The sequence below is a fragment of the Danio rerio genome, chromosome 8, assembly GCF_049306965.1.
Source record: "Danio rerio strain Tuebingen ecotype United States chromosome 8, GRCz12tu, whole genome shotgun sequence".
NCBI lineage: Eukaryota > Metazoa > Chordata > Actinopteri > Cypriniformes > Danionidae > Danio > Danio rerio.
The window spans coordinates 20,825,811-20,846,899 of record NC_133183.1 but is presented as its reverse complement, the minus strand read 5'-3'; the positions used below and the strand labels follow the sequence as shown (position 1 = coordinate 20,846,899).

Genomic DNA, 21,089 nt, shown 5'->3' with positions numbered 1-21,089 from the left:
GTCTGCTAGCATTAGTATCTGTCCAATCTCTGTGTTCAGAGACTATATGGAGTTTCAGCAGCTGGGGTTTCTCAGCGTCCCACAGGGCACAACAAAATGATAGTGACAAGTTGTTTGTGTCATTTCAAACACTCTGGGAGATCATCTTATTTTAGAAAGCTGAATCATCATAGCAGAGCAGTTTGGACTGTTTGCTCAAGATATGTCAGTTTGTCAATGCAAATTGCTTTTTCGCAATTTGTGCATTTTGTTTTTTTGGCAGCAGCTTTTAGTTCATAATTTAACGTCTTTCTTCCCCCTCGGTCTCATTTCGAGAACGAATTAAGTTGTGTGCTGTCTCTTTCAGATACCAGCTCAACAAGATGGTGGTGGACACAAACGCCGGGCCTTATGGGAACCAGACAGTGCTTTTCCTGGGATCAAGCCGAGGAACCATCCTCAAATTTCTGGTCACCCCTAACAGGGATAACACCGTGACCAACAACAACGTGTTCCTTGAGGAATTTGAAGGCTACAACCCTGACAGGTAAAGGTTGATGTTCAAGCGCACTCTTTAGTGATTGTTTCATAGTGGAGAATCCCATCATGGTGTGCAAACAGATGGAGGACATTAGCTGGTCATTATCCCTTGCTGAAGGCGCTAGGAGTTAGTGAGAAACACTCATTTTCCATGGATATAGTGTTAATTGCGTTTTCTTCATCCAGGCACACTAAATGCTCTTTAGTCTGTTTTTTCCTCACATTCGCTCTCTCTATCCTAATTATAAAGAAAACAAAGTTTTTTTTGCATGCTTTGTGCTATAAATCAGGTGAACCTGTCTGCGGGGTGTTAATTTCTAAACATTTAGCTAAGCAAAACAAGCACCCTTGATAAAACATGAATCAGCATGAATCGCTGAAACTTCACATGTAATTTATCAGCTGGAGTGCAAGCGTGTGTGTGTGTGTGTGTGTGTGAGCATGTCGGCTTTGACAGTGTTAGCTGTGTCTAGCGCTGTGGGAAACCAGCTAATCAGAGGAGTGTGGATGGAGTAATCAGATCAGGCTCCGATCATGCTGGCCTTGCATAACCTCTGCCATCTCTCATCAGATGGCAGAAAAGAGGTAAACCGTTTGACACGCGCAGGGTCAGGGAGACCGCGGCCGGGAGAAAGCGCTCAAAAATGCCATTGTCATCATCCATATCGATCAAGACACTGCAGCGAAGCAAACAATGACACAATTAGGATGGAGAATTAGAGTGTTAATTGATGTCAGTCCCTTTTTTTAACCGCTTTTCCTTTCATCTTGCTGTCTTCTGTGTAAGTCATTTGGCTTTTTTTCTGACTTGTTTTCTGTGATCTAACTATAGCAGCGGTTCATTTTCATCTCATACGTCTTCTGGTTCGCTCTCCTACTCACATGTGTCAGGAGAGAAGGTTTTTTCCTTCTCAAATCAGTTTTCTGATGGTCTCTCTCTTTCATTACATGTTTTAGATGCTTAAAAAAAGAGCTGTGCTATAATTCATTCATTTTTTTCATGTCTCGCAGCTTGTTTTTTTAAAACTCTGCCAATTAAATGTGTTAAATAAGTGATGGATCTAAAGAATTTAAAATATGCTGATTAAAAAAGAAAATAAAAATTACAAAAATATTCCTTAATATGGCAAAGCCCTTGTAGTCTATACCTTTTAATTTATATATGATAATTATATACTGTTTTTGAAACGTGTTTTTATAGCACAAGTTGTTTTAAACAGAGCAGGGAAATTAAAATTAATTTAGATGGCTGGAACAAAAGTACTTTTGTTCCCCTATTTTTTGGTCAATTGAGTACAGAATAAACCACTGTTTTCCAATGGCTTGCCTAGTTAAAAATATTAACATTGAAAAAAACTTTTTTGGAAAACGATCAAATATGGAGAACAGCACAAATAGATTGTAGCACAAAGGGAGGTTGCTAATAAAAAAAGCAAATTGCAAAAAAAAAAACTAGAAAAAAATACCTATAATTTTGGAAAATTTATTTTGATCTTTAATTTTTAATCTCCACTTTATATACATATACACTCACTGGCCATTTTATTAGGTACACTTTACAAGTAATGGGTTGGACCCCCTTTTGATTTCAGAACTGCCTTAATCTTTCGTGGCATAGATTCAACAAGGTAGTGGAAATGTTCCACAGAGATTTTGGTCAATATTGACATGATAGCACACGCAGATTTGTTGGCTGTGCATCCATGATACGAATCTCTCGTTTCACCACATCCCAAAGGTGCTCTATTGGATTGAGAGCTGGTAACTGTGGAGCCCATTTAAGGACAGTGAACTCATTGTCATGTTTAGGAAACCTGTCTGAGATGATTCACGCTTTATGACATGGTGCGTTATCCTGCTGGAAGTAGCCATCAGAAGCTGGGTACTCTGTGGTCATAAAGTGATGGACATGGTCAGCAACAATACTCAGGTAGGCTGTGGTGTTGACACGATGCTCAATTGGTACCAGAGGGCCTATAGTGTGCCAAGAAAATATCCCCCCCAAACATTACACCACGGCCACCAGCTGGAACCATTGATACAAGGCAGGATTGATCCATGCTTTCATGTTGTTGATGTTAAATTCTGACCCTACCATACGAATGTTGCAGCAGAAATCAAGACTCATCAGACCAGGCAATGTTTTTCCAGTCCTCTATTGTCCATTTTTGGTGAGCCTGTGAAAATTAGAGCCTCAGTTTCCTGTACTTAGCTGACAGGAGTGGCACTTAGTACGGTCTTCAGCTGCTGTAGCTTATCTGCCTGGTTGGACATGTGTGTGTTCAGAGATGCTCTTCTACACACCTCAGTTGTAACGTTTGGGTATTTGAGTTACTGTTACCTTTCTATCAGCTAGAACCAGTCTGGCCATTTTCCTCTGACCTCTGGCATCAACAAAGCAATTTTGGCCACAGAACTGCCGCTCACTGGATATTTTTCTCTTTTTTTGTACCATTCTTTGTAAAACCCTAGAGATGGTTATGTGTGAAAATCCCAGTAGATCAACAGTTTCTGAAATACTCAGAACAGCTCGTCTGGCACCAACAAACATGCCACGTGTAGAGTCACTTAAATACCTTTTCTTTCCCATTCTGATGCTCGGTTTGAACTGCAGTAACTCGTCTTGACCATGTCTACATGCCTAAATGCGTTGAGTTTCTGCCATGTAATTGGCTGATTATAAATTTGTGTTAACGAGCACTTGGACAGGTGTACCTACTAAAGTGGCCGGTGAGTGTATATATTTATGAACATTCCCATATTTCTAATTATTTTCTAACTATATTGCCATAGGTAATTTGTTTTATTTTTATTAAATGGTTTGAGTCAACATGTTTTCAACAAATATTCTGTAGAGTCTAATATAGTCTGTGCATGATTTTCATAATCACCCAATTTTGCTTCTCAAGTAAATAGATCTGTTTTGTAATATACATCAAATGAATACAAGACAGATTAGGAAAATGACTTTTTGAATTAAGTTTGATCTCGTTTCTGATAGCCTTTGGTAAGAGCGGCTCATTACTCAGATCCGATGCATCAAGTGCTAATGATTTCAGCGCTGCCATCAAGGCCATTATCATAAGCGTTTCTATAAGCATATGTATGCGCGTGCATGTGTACAAACAAATGTGCTTTCTAGCCAGTATGGCAGGTGCTGGAGAGATACTCTAAAGTGATAAGTGCCAATTAAGTGTAAAGCGTAGAGAAGTGGGCGACTGCCAGACTCCCAGATATCAATCAGATTAGTTACAGGGGCCGAGCACAAAGTGACAACACATTAATGCGATATCACATTAATACGACACGCGGTTTCATTTTGAAGCCCTTTACGCCTCATCCTGTTCAGAGGGTGAAAGTTAGCGTCAGTTCATTAGACACATTTAACAAGCCTGTATCTTAATGAATAGATGGCCTTGGTGGAAATTTTTCATCATCTTTAAAAATATTGCTTCAAGGACGACAAGCGAGCTCTCATAACTGCTCCCCTAGATATAGAGCACTGTGAATATGTCTTAGGCCCCCAGTTACATTTGTTGTTTTAGTGAGGGTACAAGGCCATTATATATTAGTTCTCATTCTCTTTATTAAAATACAACCAGAAAATACAGGTTCTAGTTGAATGTTTTGGGTCTAATTGTTAAACCTTTATGTACCGTTGGGGATGTTTTCATCCACTCAGGAGTGATTTTGTGTCTTAATTTGGCCATAACTTTGTCTGTGTTTCAGCTAGCAGAATGATTTTTGGTGACAAATCTTGTTTTGAAAAATATTTATTTTAAATTTTATTTTTATATTTTATTTTATACTGTAAATATACATCAGATAATTTTTTTTTTCAAAATGTTTTGCATATATCTGTCAAATCACCCTCAGTCCTGATAAAAACTACTAAATCACTTACAGAATTTTAACTCTTTAATTGCCAGATTCATAAATGATGTCACTGATTTGGTGAAAAAAATCCAAATGACCTTTTTTTTTTTTTTTTTGATGTGAAAAAATGTTGCCTTTAATGCACTTTTTTTATTTTATATATAATTTTCATTTTTTTTCTCCCTAATTTACTGTTTTTGCCACATTGACTTCTATTATAACCATTTTTTTATTAAAACCATGCCACTATATAATCATGCACTTTTGCTTGTTGGTGGGTTGTCCTGTTGGGAAGAGGTAAAATTTGTCATTTTTACTGTTGATCATCAGTTGGCACCAATAACCCTTTAGATAGGCTTGTGCAAAAAGAGGAAAAGACCTGTGTTTAGTTTCTAAATTTTATATGGAGTATAACAGCAAATTAAAGTGTGTGTTTTAGTGCGTGAGAGTGACCTTAACGCACTTACCTTGATGTGTCTGAGAAAATCAAAATATGAATCTCAGTTCTCAGAACTACAAGGAGTAAACAAAAACAAAGACTGTGTATTATTGCACCATCAAATTTGGTTATAATGGAAGTCAATGGGGCAAAAGCAGCCACCAAGTGTAAATTAGGGGGGAAAAGTAAAATCTAACAATGCATTAAATCCAAGGTTCTTACCAATAATGTACATGTCCAAGACTGTTATAAAAGGTTTTTAAAAAATCCAGTCCACAACTACTTTTATATTGAAAATACACCATTTTGTGTGAGGTTTTTTTCACCAAATCAGTGACATAATTTGTGAACTTGGTTATTAAAAAGTTAAAATCCTGTAATTTTTTTAAACAATTTAGTAGTTTTCAATAGGACTGAAGTTGATTAACAGATTTATGCAAAAACAAATGAAAAAAAATTATCTGATGCATTGTTGCAGCAGTTTTACAGCAGATTAATTCAGTGGATGTTTTCATCCCAAACATAACAAAAGGGTAGGAAATTTAAACAGTGCACAAGGCATAAGATATATGAAAGAAAGATTTAGAGAAAGATGGAAAAATGTCTTAGTTTGATCTGCATTTCTGCCTAAGCCAGGATTGGGAACGCTGAAAAGTACTAATGTTTTAGTTTGTCATGTAATTCCTTCTAGAAAGCACCTTATTTTCACTTATTCATTTTTTTGTCGGCTTAGCGGAATGAATCGCCAACTTATCCAACATATGTTTTATGCAGCGGTAACCCTTTCAGCCGCAACCCATCACTGAGAAACATTCAGATACACTCATTCACACACACACTCATACACTACGGTCAATTTTAGCTTACCCAATTCACCTGTACCACGTCTTTGAACTTGTGGGGGAAACAGGAGCACTCGGAGGAAACCCACACGAGCACAGGGAGAACATGCAAACTCCACACAGAAATACCAACTGACCCAGCCGAGGCTCGAACTAGCGACCTTCTTGCCGTGAGACGACGAATGTGCTACCCACTGCCACACCTTATTTGTAATAGTTTATTTTTTTAACATGATAAAGATCTAAACACACTGCTAATGTAATTAAATCATATTTGAAGAGAAAAACAAAGACGTGATGACAAGTTATGAAATGGAGTCCAGACCTAAATATCATATACAGTATATATAGGCAATATTATAGGCAGTATGTGATTCACCTGGAGAGAAAAAGAAAGATAGAACATGCAAAATCTAAGGAAGAACTCTTAGAAATGCTGAAAGATACTTGATATTAAATAGTACATCATTTCAAAGAAGACTCAACAAAAGTTGCTAAAGAAGTCACTTTAAACTAAGACCTTTAATGCTAGTATTTTGTTCTGAGTATTGTGTACATATTTTCCATATTTTCTGTTTGTTTATTAAAGGTTCACCCAAAAGTAATGATCCTGCACATGCTTCATACTTTTTAGATAGATTTGTGCGGCTTCCAAAGCTGGTGGTAGCCTAAGACTTTTGCCCAGTACTGTATATATAGCTTGCTTTAATGGTTAAACCGCACAGCGTAATAAGATAAACATGATCAGACTGTCTGTTTGGACTTTATTATTGTAGGCTCGGGGGTCGTGTCATTCTCCATCACACTGTGTTTGAGTGTGTTCTCTGTGTAAATTGTGTTTGACTTTCTGCCGGCGCTCTTTTAATTGGTTGTGAATTGATTTGGACTCTGTGTGTGTGTGTGTGTTCCAGGTGTGGGACGGATTCTCCTCAGGCCAGGCAGCTGCTCTCTCTCACGCTGGACCGCATCAGTCACAGCCTCCTACTGACTTTCCCATCGTGCGTGATCAAAGTGCCTGTAGCTCGATGCCAACTCTATTCCGCCTGCATGAAGTAAGTCACACACACACACACAAACACACCTTTAGTTTGCACTCTTAATGAGAAGTGACCTTGTAGTAGGGCTGCTCAATTATGGAAAAATCATAATCATGGTTGTTTTGGTCAGTATTGAATTCATGACTATTAAAAATGATCATTAGCAGGGAAGGCAATTGGACCAAAACTTTCACAATACCACAACAGAATGGGTAACTAAAAACAAAGTTAAAAAAGTCCTTATAATTATGAAAAAGAATATATATATATATATATATATATATATATATATATATATATATATATATATATATATATAAAAACGTAGTGTTCAATATGGTAACTCGATTGGTTTCTTATGAAAGCAGAAATTGATTTTGTCTTTTGTTGTTTGGTTAATAATGATAAACAGTCGACAGCAAGGAATATAGCGCGCTGTCACTTTAAGAATCACACAAATCAGGTTTACTGTTAGACAGATATTTTCATTCTCAATTCTTTACCTTGATTTATTACATAACAAACAATGGTTTATGTAAATAAGCAGCCAAGCGCACACATTTTTGCATGTATTTGATCTTTCAGGTGCACAGCTTATGCTAAAAGATGACTTTATGTCTGTGTTCAGCTCCATCTCTGAGGCTGAGCACATGCAGAGAACAGAATGAATTCTTCTTTTGCTCTTTTAAAAACATGAATAAATCTAATGCACTTTAATACATCAAGCCGTGTTGCAAAAGTCATGTTACATTGGTTTGCGGACTGCTGGAAAGAGAGTGGGATATGGTGCAATAATTGTTTTATCTCAAATATATATGTTTTTTATAATCATTGAAGGCTAAAATCTAAATTATTAAATAAATAATGTATATTAAATGTAGTTAAACCCTGTAGTTTATTATCCTTTTATAAAGCTAATTATAGGTTCTGTATTATTACTTTGTATTTATTTTGGGTAATTATCATGTCAAATATTACATGATGTTATTATATTAGCCCTTTTCACACAGCAATACCGGTAAATATCCAGACGACCTTAATAACGACCTTACTGGTAAATTCATAAAAACGCTGTTTACACAGGCAAGAACGTTCTGGAAATTGTCGGGAAAACACCATTCACACATCCATTCCAAAATACTGGTAAATTCTGACATCATTAACTAGAAAGGACCTCTAAATGGCTGCGCTTGTATTTGTAAACTTGGGCTTTTGTTGATGATTTCACTTTATTATTCATGTAGCTGCTTTGTCTCAGAGACAACCAAAGGCAGAAGCGCGAAATGCTGCTAAATGTTTGCACATTTGATGACATTACAAATTCTGTGGATGGATAAGTACTGTGAACAACTTCGATAAAAACATATGGAGGAACACTTTGGCATGTCGAGAAGTACGTGTCAGGAATATCGAAAACAAAACCAACTTAACCGCGCTCATAGAGCGTGTGTGTATGCTGGCGCGTCAAGCAATTGAAGCAGAGCTTGAAGGTAAACAAACAGCAGTTTATCATAGGCGTTTTACCGATAATTTTTTACATAGTTGGGATTAAGAAGGAACATAGAAACGTTATCTGACTAACAGCTAAAAGGCTTTTATGTTCATAAATGGTGATGTGATCAGTCTTCTGATAGTATCATGTCAACGCGTTTTAATTGTGAACGTGCTCTTTCCGTCCATATCTGTGAAAGGGACTATTATTGAAATTATGTTTAGATTATATTAGTTATACTATATTAATGGAGGCTTATGGCAACAAACAGACCACCAAACTAAGCTGTAAGATAATTATGCATTGCTTAAGATTGAGCATATTGTTATGCATATTTTAAGTCCTGATCTATATCCAATCACACACATTACTGTCAGAGACGTTAAATTAGTATTGTTGAATATGTAGATTTTCTCAAAAGAAAAGAGTGCTGAAGTAATTTTAAAGATCTATTTCACAGCTTCAGTGATTAAAACATGAGTTTTTGCTGACATGTTGTGTCAGTCAGTGTAGCCAGATTATAATGTGGCATTTATAATATCTAATTTTAACATTATCAAAAGCAATAATAGGCACTAATGATGTTTTGTCATAATATTACAGCCCTACCTGGTGATGACTTTATTGTATAATTTATATTCAATTTTAAATGTTTGATCTTAACAGTTTGTCATAATTTGATTAAGTAATTGGTTGAATTTAAGAATATTACATAAAAGACAAGTAATAAGGCATTTATAAAAACTGGCCTTAGAAAAAATGCTCCTGTAAAAAATATTCCCACCCTGTTAGAAATTGATTTTATTTTATTAAATATTGAAGTGTCTGAAATGTTCATTTTTATTTATTAGGCATCACGTGTATGTTTATTATATGATGGTATTTATTTAACTCCAAATATTTAATTTTAAATTATTTGTGTCATGTTTGTTTTTATATTATATTATGAGTATCATGGATTATTAAAATGTATTTAATTGTTTATTTGACTTGTATTTAATATTAAATATATTTATTAATTTTAAGTATTCCTCATTAAACAGTCATTAGGACTGAAATAAAAGATAAATATAATTTTTCATATTACTACTGCATAGAAATAATTGTATACATAAATATGAATGTTTATATTTGCATGATATATGTTATTGATTACATATAGATTACATTTTATTTAGATTTTGTTACGTTTATCTAAATTCTGTGGTCCAATTTGCCTTCAAATCATAAAAAACTCACACATACACATACCTAGATATACAGTGGATCTGGGAACCTCCCATTGATAATTAACCCATTTAAATGAATCCAGAACCAGTCCCTAAAATGTAACTTAAGCATGAATAGCGATGTGATTTAGCGTCTGAATCATTTGTCCTTTGAAGTACAATCATGTATAGCTCAGAGCTGTAGGATAGTTGAGTGTTTGTGTGATCAGTGGACAGGCACCAGCCCGTGCTCTGTGTCTGTGCCTGTGGGCCTTCGCTGCTGCCCAGTGAGGCGCACTAACACATGCCACACATCTAATGTGTGCACTCAACCAGGTGGATCATAGTTGGATGAAATCCAGCAGAATTAAACCATATACTGTCTGTTGCCTTGGGGAACCGCTCATGCTTGTTTCTGTTCTTTCACAGGAACTGCATCGCCTCACGAGACCCCTACTGCGGCTGGACCACAGGAGACATCTGCTCGTTCCTCCGCGCGGGCACCAGGTCCGTTTTAATATAAGCATACATCCACCTTCTTGTTTTAAACATGCGAGTATAATTCAAAGAGACTGATATTATGCAAATAACATTCAAATTTGAGACACACAAGCATTTTAAAGCATTTTTACAACATGCTGCTGTTTTCAGTTTCCCTTTAAGGTTTAAAGTTCACTGTTTACGTTTTAATTGTTTTCTCTGCTTTTAATACTCTCTTTCTCTGATATAAATTTTTTTTCTGTTCATTTTTCTACTGTTTAATGTAAAGACCACAAAATATTTCAAGCTAAATCTAACAATGAACTGGCAATGGGACATCATTTCAAACCAAGAGATCAGACCAAAAAAAAGTTCACATAATGTTTGATTCAGCATTTTGAAGCTTTCTAAAAAACTTTTTTGCTGCCTTAAATTTTTTTTAAGTCGAACGAAATCAACTTGTTCATTAATCTATTAAACTCACTTAAAACATCAAGTTAAAATTTGTGAAGCTTATAAAAAATAGCATTTTGTCATTTCTATATATATATAAATAAATGTGACGTGACTTTACCAGAGTGCCAAATTTAAACTTGTTTTAGGGTGCTTTCACACTTGGTTCGAATGCCTGGTCTGAACCCAAGTTCGATAGTCCGCCCTCGGCTGGTTTGTGTTCACATTGTCTTTTTTCCTTTTGATTCCTGGTACGCTTGCGTCATCAAGCTGCTGTTTTGTGTAGAGCTGTTGCTAGGTGACGGCCACGAAAGCAAAGCACCAAAATGGAGACGTACGCTTATCACAGTTGTTCTGCTTTTACAAAAACTTTTGGTTTTGTTATCAAAACCAAAATACAAAAGCGACTTGCATCTATCTGCCTCAAAAAATGTTAAAAACGTTCAGAACATCACACGATGTCTGCAGAAGTCGTTTTTGGTGGAGACAAGCAGACATTATCACTGAGTCAGTTCTGCTTGTCACCGAGGTAGATGATACACAGACATACACACAAATGAACATTATGAAAAAGTTTGTTGTACAGTTTGCGGTTCACTTCCGTTATTTGGTATGATTGTATTAATATCAGTAGTGAACTGTCGTCGGCGCAATAGCCTAGTGGTTAGCGTGGCAACCTATGTTGCAGTAGCACGTCAGGACGTCCTGAGTTCGAATCCCAGCTTGAGGATATTTCCCAATCATGTCTCATTACTGTCCTATCTAATCAAGGCAAAAAGGCCGAAAATAAAAAAAGAGTACCAGAGTTCGCGTGAACTGTACCCCAGACCACTTCTTTCAGGCTGACTTAGGCAGGCACGTGCACACATAGGGCTCAACCTGTGCAGTGCACATGCCCTTTTTAGTCTTGGATAGAAAGTGCCCTTCCAAAATGATCAAAAGTTCCTCCGCAACACGACACACCCTCCGTCCCGCCCTTCAGTAGGCGCGCGACAACACCGCTCTTGAGTACGCGCGCTTAACCCCCTCCCCCGCTTTACAGTATGCGCGCGACAACACAGCTGATCATAACGCGCGTGACAACACCGCCCTTCAGTACGCGCGCGACAACAACACCACCCCACCCCACCTTTGGACGGTCTCTGCACGGGCCTGGACTTAGGTATAGTTCATGGGTGCGCACCCGAGTTCAGAAGACAAACGTTCACTCTAGCTAAACATACTGTACTTTGATGCCACACAAACCTGGGTGTGAACCAAAAGTCCTAGTGTGAAAGCACCCTTAGAGTGAGGGGAATTTAAATACAATGCATAGTGTTTTGTTTATTACATTTTGTTTATTTAGGACTGCCGGCAGCCTATTTTGCATAAATTCCAAAAGTATTTAAAAAGTGCAACTTGCACACCAACACAACATAATGTGCCTTTGTGATTTTTTAAAATTTTATTCCCCCCATCAACAATAACATTTTGATACTGTGACTTATTTTCCAGAAAACACAATACTTTTTGTTTTCTGCCTCCCTTTAAACACACTTGTGAAAGTGTATCTGTCCTCAGAGAGCTGCTTTTATTGAGTTTTGTGTGCAAATACAGGTTGTCTGCTCGTATTCTGAGATCAAAACTTGGAGACCGTTTTACCTCAGCGCCGTGATGCAATTACAGCTCTCTGGCTGAATCTGATTTGATTTACCAAGGACGGCCAAACCTGTGGATCGATCCGTCTCGCATAATGCTTAGAAATTCGCACCAATCGAATTTCACGGAGGAAAAACAATACAGAAATAGTCCTAATTACTGCCACTCGCTAATATACACAAACAGCCAATATGCAAAAACAAGTTCAGGGACTTTCTTCCGGCTATTTATCAGTCTTTATTCGCTACCGCTCATCCTCAGGAGAGCAGGGAGAAGAAATCTGCATGCTCATTTAAATTCTCAGGGTGGTTCACCGCTGTTGTAAAAAAAAACGGAGCTGTCTTCTCTCAGAGGAGTTCTGAAGATTACAGCTCTGCGCCTGCAGTTTGTTGAAACATTATATTTTATAGACATTTCACAGAAAGCGTTTAACCATGCCAGCGTAAGCATATCTTCTGAAAAACTAAGACCCTGGCAGTAAAAGACCCCTGGCTGCCTTGTTGTCCTGAGCTTTAACTAATTGCCGATGGTAGTGGAAAGCGGCTGGTCCCCCCGGTGCACGCTTCTGCTGTGCGTAGCCCTCGGCCCTTCCTCTGTTTGACTTATGCGGTTGGAAAGAAGCCATTGGTGAGCCGACTGCAGTCATTTTTCTTCATTAATGTGGCTTTAAGGTAACACAGAGCATCTCTAATAGAGCGCTGTGATGCCTCTGTGTGCTTGAGCGCAGATTGAGTTTCTGCACACATCCTGTACAAGCTTTTAATTTCCACTGTTATTATTATTATTAAAGCCAAAAGGAGCAAGGGACCGCAAAATCAAGAAGTTTTTGAATTACCCTTCAAGACAGCAATAAAAAATGTTATTCTTGTTTGAAAAAATACATAGGCATTACTGTAATTCAGCTGGTGCGGTTTTATAGCCTGTTTATGTGGTTTGTTGATGAATGTCTCTACTACTGTTTTTTTCCTCTCCACAGGCTTCCCTTCGAGCAAGACGTTGAGCAAGGAAACACTTCTCACTTGGGCGACTGCGACGGTAAGAGAGCATTTTTATTACGATGATAAAACTCTTCATACTGTGACCTCCCGTCCTCTTCGCCCTGTCAGACTTGCAGCCGCCGTCATTTTCCGCTCCATTTTGAGCTTCTGTGTTTTTGTTGCGAGAGGCTCGGTTCGGCTGCGATTGGATCACAACTTGCACTTTCTATTTATAGTATAGTTCCCCCTTTCATCTGCGATTATGTTCATCGTAGAGTTCTGGGTGAGCCTCTTCATCGCAGCAAATCAATCGTTCAGTCTGAAATATTCAGTCGCTGTAGAAGCTCTTTGATCTCATCGCTGATTCTGCACAGGCATTGGTGCGCGTTAATCTGGGGTCCACCACAGGAGACCTGGCTCATCTGCTGTGAGCCACAAACACTCGCATGTATAAATATTGCATAATGATCGTGTCTGCCTGGCTGGATTTTAATCTGCTCATCAGGAGCGTTTGAAGTTTCCCAGCCCCTGTTTTCAGTTGTGCTGCACAAGCCAAAAAGTAATGGGGTGCTGGGGCCAACTGCTGGATTCACTAATGTCTTTCCTAATGGAGAAGATCAGTAAGTCAGGGGAAAATTGTTGATCTGTCAAAGCAGCGTGGGTAATGTGATGTAAGAGAACGTGATTCTGCTTTGCTTTTTGGATGATTTTACGAGACTTATCATCTTTAAAAAAACAACTTCACCTAAAGATGAAAATTTCATTTGTTCTCCCACATGTGGGTTTAAATCTTTATTGGTTTCTTTCTTCTGTTGAACACAACAGAAGTCATTTTGAAGAAGGCTGGTTGCTGGAACCAATTCACTTCCATATTAGTGGGAAATGCTATGGAAGTCGATGTGTGACAGGAGCCAGCGTTGTTCGAAATATCTTCTGTTGTGTTCAACAGAAGAAAGAAACTCAAATAGGGTTTAAACAAGTGATGGTAAAGTGAGTAAATGATGTGAGTATCTGGTAAATGATATTGGAATTCCTTTTATTCTCAATGTTATTATGCAGCACTGTTACCTAGTTTCCTAAATGGGGTGATTTTCAGGCACTGCGTAATATCTTTGCACCTAATGCAGCCATAGTACAGCAGTAAAGTTTCTTGATTAATAAGCCAGAATGAGAGTATACTTCTTATCTATAATGACCGAAAAATTGCCTCAGTCTTAGTACATGCTGTAACAACAGCATACTCAAGTTTTAAATAAGAAAACTCTTATTTTTTGTAGCAAAATGCTAATGGTCTAACCCATTTAACTGATTTATGCTAAGCTAAACTAAAAGTGCTTCTGCTAGATCTGGATATCGGCTGAATGGGTTTAAAAGTGGTAAAACTCAACTTTTTAAATCTAAGTGACTTGTAAAATTTAGATTATTCTCCCTCATGTGGGTTTAAATTTTTATCTGTATTTTTATCAGTTTCTTTCTTCTGTTAAACACAACAGAAGTTATTTTAAAGAAGGCTGGTTGCTGAGACAAATTCACTTTCATATTAATTTGTTCAGCCAATCTCCAGATCTGGCGAGAGCACTTTTATCTTAGCATAGATTATTGAATTAGATTAGACCATTAGTATCCTGCTAAAAAATGCAAAATATATAAACTTAGACTTTTTTGTAGTTACATCATGTACTGAGACTGACAGAAAATGAAAAAAGTTCCTGTTTTTATCAATTGTATTATGCAAAACTGGTACCTATTTTCCTAGCTGGGGGCTATTTTTAGGCACTGCTTAATATCTTTGCACCTAATGCAGCCATAGTACCGCAGCAAAGTTTCTGTATTATTAAGCCAGAATGTGAGTATAGTTCCTATTCAAATTGACCTAAAATAGCAGCTTTTCAAATTTCCATCAGTCTTAGTACATGCTGGAACAACATTTTTGGAACATTAATGGTCTAACCTGATTCAATGATTTATGCTAAGCTGAGCTAAAAGTGCTCTTGCTAGATTCGGAGATCGGCTGAATAGATTCAGAAATGGTAAAACTCAACTGTTTAAATTGAAGTGACCGGCAGCTCGCTTTCTGCAACTCTCACATAAAGCCCACTGAAGCTAAGCAGGGCGTGGATTTGAAACCGCATGGGAAAGCAGGGGGCGCTCAACCTGTGGTTTGTGTGGGTCCTAAAGCCCCAGTATACTGATGGGGACTCTATACTGCTCAGTGAGCACAGTCTTTTGGATGAGATGTTAAACCGTCATCCAGACTCTCTGTGGTCATTAAAAAAATCACAGGATGTTCTTCAAAAAACAAAGTAAGGGTTTAACCCCGGCATCTTGGCCAAATTTGCCCACTGGCCTTTGTCCATCATGGCCTCCTAACCATCCCCATATAATAATTGGCTTAGTCACTCTGTCTCCTCTCCACCAATCAGCTGGTGTGTGGTCTGGCGCAATATGGCTGCCGTCACAACATCCATGAGGATGCTGCACACTGGTGGTGGATGAGGAGATTCCCCCAAAACTGTCTAAAGCACTTTGAGTGTCCAGAAAAGCACTATATAAATGTAAGAAATTATTATTATTATTATTATTATTATTATTATTATTACTATTATTAATATTATTATTATTATTAAAATGAGCTTACTTTCCTAAAAACAGTTTTCCATTAAGGAGTATTAGATTCAGAGAGACCCGCACTGACTTACACCAGTCTTGATCAGCATGCAAATAAAAAGCTGGTCTAGAAGGCGGAGCATCGCTTTAGTGTCTCGACTGGGGACAGCGCCTCATTCTTCATCTGTAATAAGTCTTGTGTAAATAAGTGTTTGCCTGCAAGGCTTTGATCAGCCGAGCGCGTGTCCCATCCATCACGCTCCTCCAGTCTGCTTCTCCACAGGCCGGGGCTGGAGAAGTGCTCGCTTTAGAGGATGTAGCACTGCATCCATCACGCTTTGCACCCGTCGACTGGCTTTCATCTCCTACCGAGGGGTTACAGATTCGGGGGGCCATGATGGAGATCACCAGGATGAATTTGAACTTCACGTGACCCCATACATGTCCAAGAGGGCAAACAGGGGATGTTAACAGCTCCTGCTAAATGACAGAAAAGTGGTCCGTGGAAGTGGGGGCAGAGTAGAGGAATTGATTTTTAGCTCGTCTCTCTGACTCGGTCTGGGCTGAATGATTATGAGGGGGGAGATCTATAAACCAACCTGAGAGATGCAGAATGCTACATAGATGGATATAGGGAGGCTGGTATGGATGGGGGGCCGTTGGTGGTTGTCAGACGCGCTGGAGCCCTTGACTGAGGTTGAATATACAGGGTTGTGAATGATGCTGGGATGTCTGCCGTGTCACAGAAGCACCGGTTCCCAAAGGCCAAGCGCTTGATATTACTCTCTGACATGAGCCTTATGTATAGCTGAAGCAATTTCTCATTCCCCCGCTCTCTCTTTCAGCCTTTCTCGGTTTAAAAGTTGTCTCATTTTTCTCACTCTGTTTCCCCAAAGCCAGTACTCTGTAGAGCTGCAGTAGAAGCCGCTGGTTGACAGATGGACATTAGGATCAGATATTAACTTTTCTATTTAGGAATTGTTTTTTTCGACAAATGCCAATTGAAAATCTTATTTTTTTTTCATATTTCGCTGTAATCACTACAGCTTGATATCTTGAATATGTGCTGCATTTATCATCATTTGTTTGTTAATGATTGTTATTTATGCGTCGTTTGTTTTCCTATTTGGAATAAAATATGCAGAAATGAGAAAACTGACATTTTTAATTTTCTCGTTTGAAAAAAAAAAGTTTCTTTTATTTTTTTAAATTTATGTGTGGAAAATGGATAAAGAACTTCCAAATTAATTTTCCAGATGTGGGTGGTCATGACCCCCCCCCCCCCCTACTTTTTAGCAATTGGTCAAGCAAATCTGAGGCTGTAACGTCGTTTTCAGTTTGTTCAACAAAGTAATAACATGTGCGATCTGACTTTCTTCTGTGCATTTCACAGAAATATTGATCAGCACCATTGCTGTTTAATTAGCTGTGCATAGTTCACCTGCGCTGTCTACCTCCTTTTTAAGATATTTTCTATTTGTATGCTAGTGCAGAGGTGGACCCTGATGATCTCTGTTAAGAACTGGTTGCATTCAGTATTGGAAAATCTGTACTTAGACCTGTCATCAGCACGGATCAACCATGCTAAACTGGATATTTTGACTGTGTGAAAATCTATATACAGTTAAAGTCAGAATTATTAGCCCCCCCAAACCCCCCCCCCCCCCCCCTGTTTAATTTCTTGCCCAATTTTTGTTTAACGTACAGAAGTTTTTTTTCAACACAATTCTAAACATAATAGTTTAAATAACTGATTTATTTTATTATTGCCATGATGACAGTAAATAATATTTGACTAGATATTTTTCAAGACACTTCTATACAGCCTAAAGTGACATTTAAAGGGTTAACTAGGTTAAATAGGCAGGTTAGGGTAATTAGGCAAGTTATTGTACAAAAGTGGTTTGTCCTGTAGCCAATCGAAAAAATATATAACTTAAAGTGACTAATTATTTCAACCTTAAAAATTGAAACCTTTAAAAAATTAAAAACTGCTTTTAATCTAGCCAAAATAAAACAAATAAGACTTTCTCCAGAAGAAAAAATATTATCAGACTTACTGTGAAACATTGCTTGCTCTGTTAACATCATATGGGTAACATTTAGAAAACAATGAAGTTCAGTGCTGAACACTCTAGTTAAGCTGCTCGTCCTATTGCATTGATTTACTAGCCAAAATTTTGTGTGTTTGTCCTCTATCCATCAAGTGACAGTATGTACATTTTAAAAAATCTGAACATTTAATTGAATTTAAGTTTAATTTAGTTTAGACATTTTTATCTCAACAATAACACAAACAATCAAAAGGTTACATGAAACCCCCTGCATTCTCCCTATGGGATGGTGGGCCAAATCAAAGGTTATCGTGGGCCAACTTTGGTTCGCGGGCCCTAGTTTGGGCATCACTAGTCCACTTTTGTAGCATAGAACTATTTTTTTTTCCTGTTAAAGCCATTCTGTTTAAAAATGCTACAAGTTAGTAGTTCATTAAGCTCTTTTTATTTTAAAAAGAAATTAGCTTTCTCAGGATATGACCGTGTTAAGTGGTCCCGCAGTGGGACAAATGAGTTTTAAAGTACTTTGTAGTCTCTCAATTAATATGAGGTTGCATAAAAGCTGCATGGACGGTAATAAGAAAGAACGAGAGGAAAATCTTGAGTTTAAGTGCTTTATAGCGTGTCACATTGCAGGACGCTTCTGTGCAATTATAATAACTCAAATATATCTCTGCATATCCGTCTTTTACCTTCACTTCACCTTGGCGTTGGAGTAACTGATCAGGCAGTTCCTCCTGTCTCTCTCGTTTTGCTCACGAGTGTGAGGGCCGTAATTAGAGATGCGCCTGCTCTTCCTGTGCCCTGACCAAGCACTTAGCGGTCTGCTTCAAAATGTCAGCTCTCCTTTTGCCTGATGCTTGGAGGAAGAGCTGATCAAAGTAGATGTGGACATCAGACATTTTAATTTAGCTGACCTGTGCGGCCTGCCCTCCGGGACCCGAGACATGGCTGCTAACTGCCACTTGTCATTCTGCATTTTGTGGGCCCATCGGCAAGGCTTTTTTCTATTTCTCTCCCTCAGTTAAAGGGGACATTTCATGAAAATCTGACTTGTTTCCTTATTAACGTGCTGTAATTGTGTTGTCTAACGTGATATAGGACAACCTAGTAACTTTTGTTTTGGTAAGTCTTTTTCTGCAAGCATCGAAGAAACGAACCACTCAGAAGTTTTAACAACTTAATTAATCCTGCCAGGAGCCATTAAATTAGAGCAGCAGCATCATGACACAACAAACAAATACAAATGCATACTAACAAACACAAACAAAAATCATTAAACAAAAAAAACTATATTAAAAACACATCCCACACTCAGAAATACAGGTACAGGAGCTGTCACTGGGCCAGAACCTTATCAAAAGATACATATTTTTATCTAAAGAGACCGGAGTGATACTTCAAAGGTACATATTAGTACTCAAATGCATTTTAAATGTACCAATATTGTTCATTGAGGTACTATTATGAGCCCTTCGGGTATAAATATGTACCTTTTGAGAAGGTACTGTACAGTGACAGGTCCTGTACCTTTATTTCTGCAGCATCAACGTCAAAGTCAGCTTTATTGTCAATTCTACCACATGTACAGGACATATAGAGAATCAAAATGATGTTACTCTCAGACCCTAGGTGCCTAACATATATTAATACAAAAGTAGAGTTTTAAGAAATAATTTACAATAAATACAATTATACATAAAATGACATCTAAATATATACATAAAATGTAGTCTAAAAAATAAAAAAATTGTAAACAAAACAATACATGTATTATGAAACATGCTTCATAATAACTTAAGAAATATAATAATAATGCTAAAAAATAATAAAAATAAAAAATACATCTTTATTTTTATAGATTTTGCTCCCATATTGATGTAGAAATATTTTACTTGTTTCCATCTATGGTGCCACTGCAGCAGGCACTATTTCTTTCAACTATCGCTAGAACAGAGATGCCCAAACTAGGGTCCTCAAGCCAAAGTTAGCCCCTGGTAGTCTTTGACTTGGTCCACCATTCCATCTGAGAAATGAGGGAGAATAATGGGAAGGTTAGGGCGATTGCCTTCAACGTAGATTGTCATTTCTAATTTAACGTAACCGTTTGATTGCTTATTAGTTTTAAATGTTGAGCTACAAAAAAGCCAACTGAAAATAAATTTTTTAATGCAATGTTGTGCATGAATTAGATTTTTTAAAATGTAAATACTGTCACTCGAAGGATAGAGGACAATGCACACAACATCAACGAGCAAATCAAGGCAAAAGCTTGCTCGTGTATACGGCATTGAACACCATTTTCTTAAAGAAAAGGTCATTTTCTTAAATCTTAAGGTAATATCCATGGTGTTATTTACGCATTTGATGTATGAAACAGTTATTTGATTAGTTTATATTGGTTACATGGCGGATGTTGCGCTCTCTCTCCCTCTCTCTCTCTCTCTCTCTCCTTGTGTTATAAAACATTATAAAAGCTTTTTAGTCCTCGTGTATGAGATTTAAGGTTTCGGACTGCTGAAGTCTGTTCCATAATGAAAGCATCAGAGTTGACGTCATTCGCTATGGTTTTTAATGATGCGCGACTCGCATTGACGGATGTAAATCTGTTCTACCTGCTTACACTGCAGACATGAGGGCACAGATCCATTTCATATCGGATACATTTTCACATATGAACAAGGCCGGAATCTGATTTAAGTAAATCAGAATCCATGTGATTTTTTTACTGCTAACACGCACATGGGCCATATCCGATCTGTGCCACATGGAAGAAAAAAACTGGAATTAGTCACTTGAACCAATCTGTGTAAATGCAGCCGTGCAGTTGAATGACATTTGTCCTGTACAAATGTAGCAGCGCTATTGACACATGCTCAGGGTCCGTATGCAATATCTAGTGTATATATCTATGCCACTTAGCCAACTATGGCAACAGAGTGGTGACATCTCACTATTAGCACAGCTCAGCACAATTGTCTAACCATACCAAGAATTCTGGGATAAAAAAGGTTTGTTATTGTGCCACGCCATACATTATTGCTTGACTAGAGCATGTACATGGATTTAACCCACTACTGGTCATTCCTGACATTTTGGCTAAATAAAATGTTCTTGTTTTGTATCTGGAGTGTCAGAATAACATATAAAGTAGAAAAGAAAGCAGCAGCTCATTTGCATTTAAAAGACAAACTCAAAAACAGCTCACACTGAAATGGGGACAAGTTTGCTAAATGACAGGTTTTGTTTTAAGCTGAAACTTCAAAGGCCAATTTTAAACATTTATTTTCATCTCATGAAAATGGGCATAATAGGTCCCCTTTAAGGAAGGCAGCCAGGTTGTGAATTCTTTAGTTAAAAAAAGGCAATTAATAAACTAGCAGCAATAACTCTTCTTTTTTAAAAAAATCAACAACAGTGCTTGAAACAATTAGTTTGTTTGTTGCTAGAGCGGTGAGTAAATGTCG

The 21,089-nt window shown here is 37.6% G+C and overlaps 1 protein-coding gene across 11 annotated transcripts in view; it reads left to right on the top strand.

The window, feature by feature from the left end:
- sema6bb (sema domain, transmembrane domain (TM), and cytoplasmic domain, (semaphorin) 6Bb) overlaps nt 1–21,089 on the top strand; it is a 286,338-nt gene that overhangs the window by 239,717 nt on the left and 25,532 nt on the right. For all 11 annotated transcript variants that reach the window (XM_073910233.1, XM_073910241.1, XM_073910243.1 and 8 more), the window contains 4 exons: nt 347–526; nt 6,588–6,728; nt 9,843–9,920; nt 12,961–13,019. In XM_073910233.1, the coding sequence (XP_073766334.1) occupies nt 347–526; nt 6,588–6,728; nt 9,843–9,920; nt 12,961–13,019 (458 nt within the window). The remainder of the gene's footprint in view (nt 1–346; nt 527–6,587; nt 6,729–9,842; nt 9,921–12,960; nt 13,020–21,089) is intronic.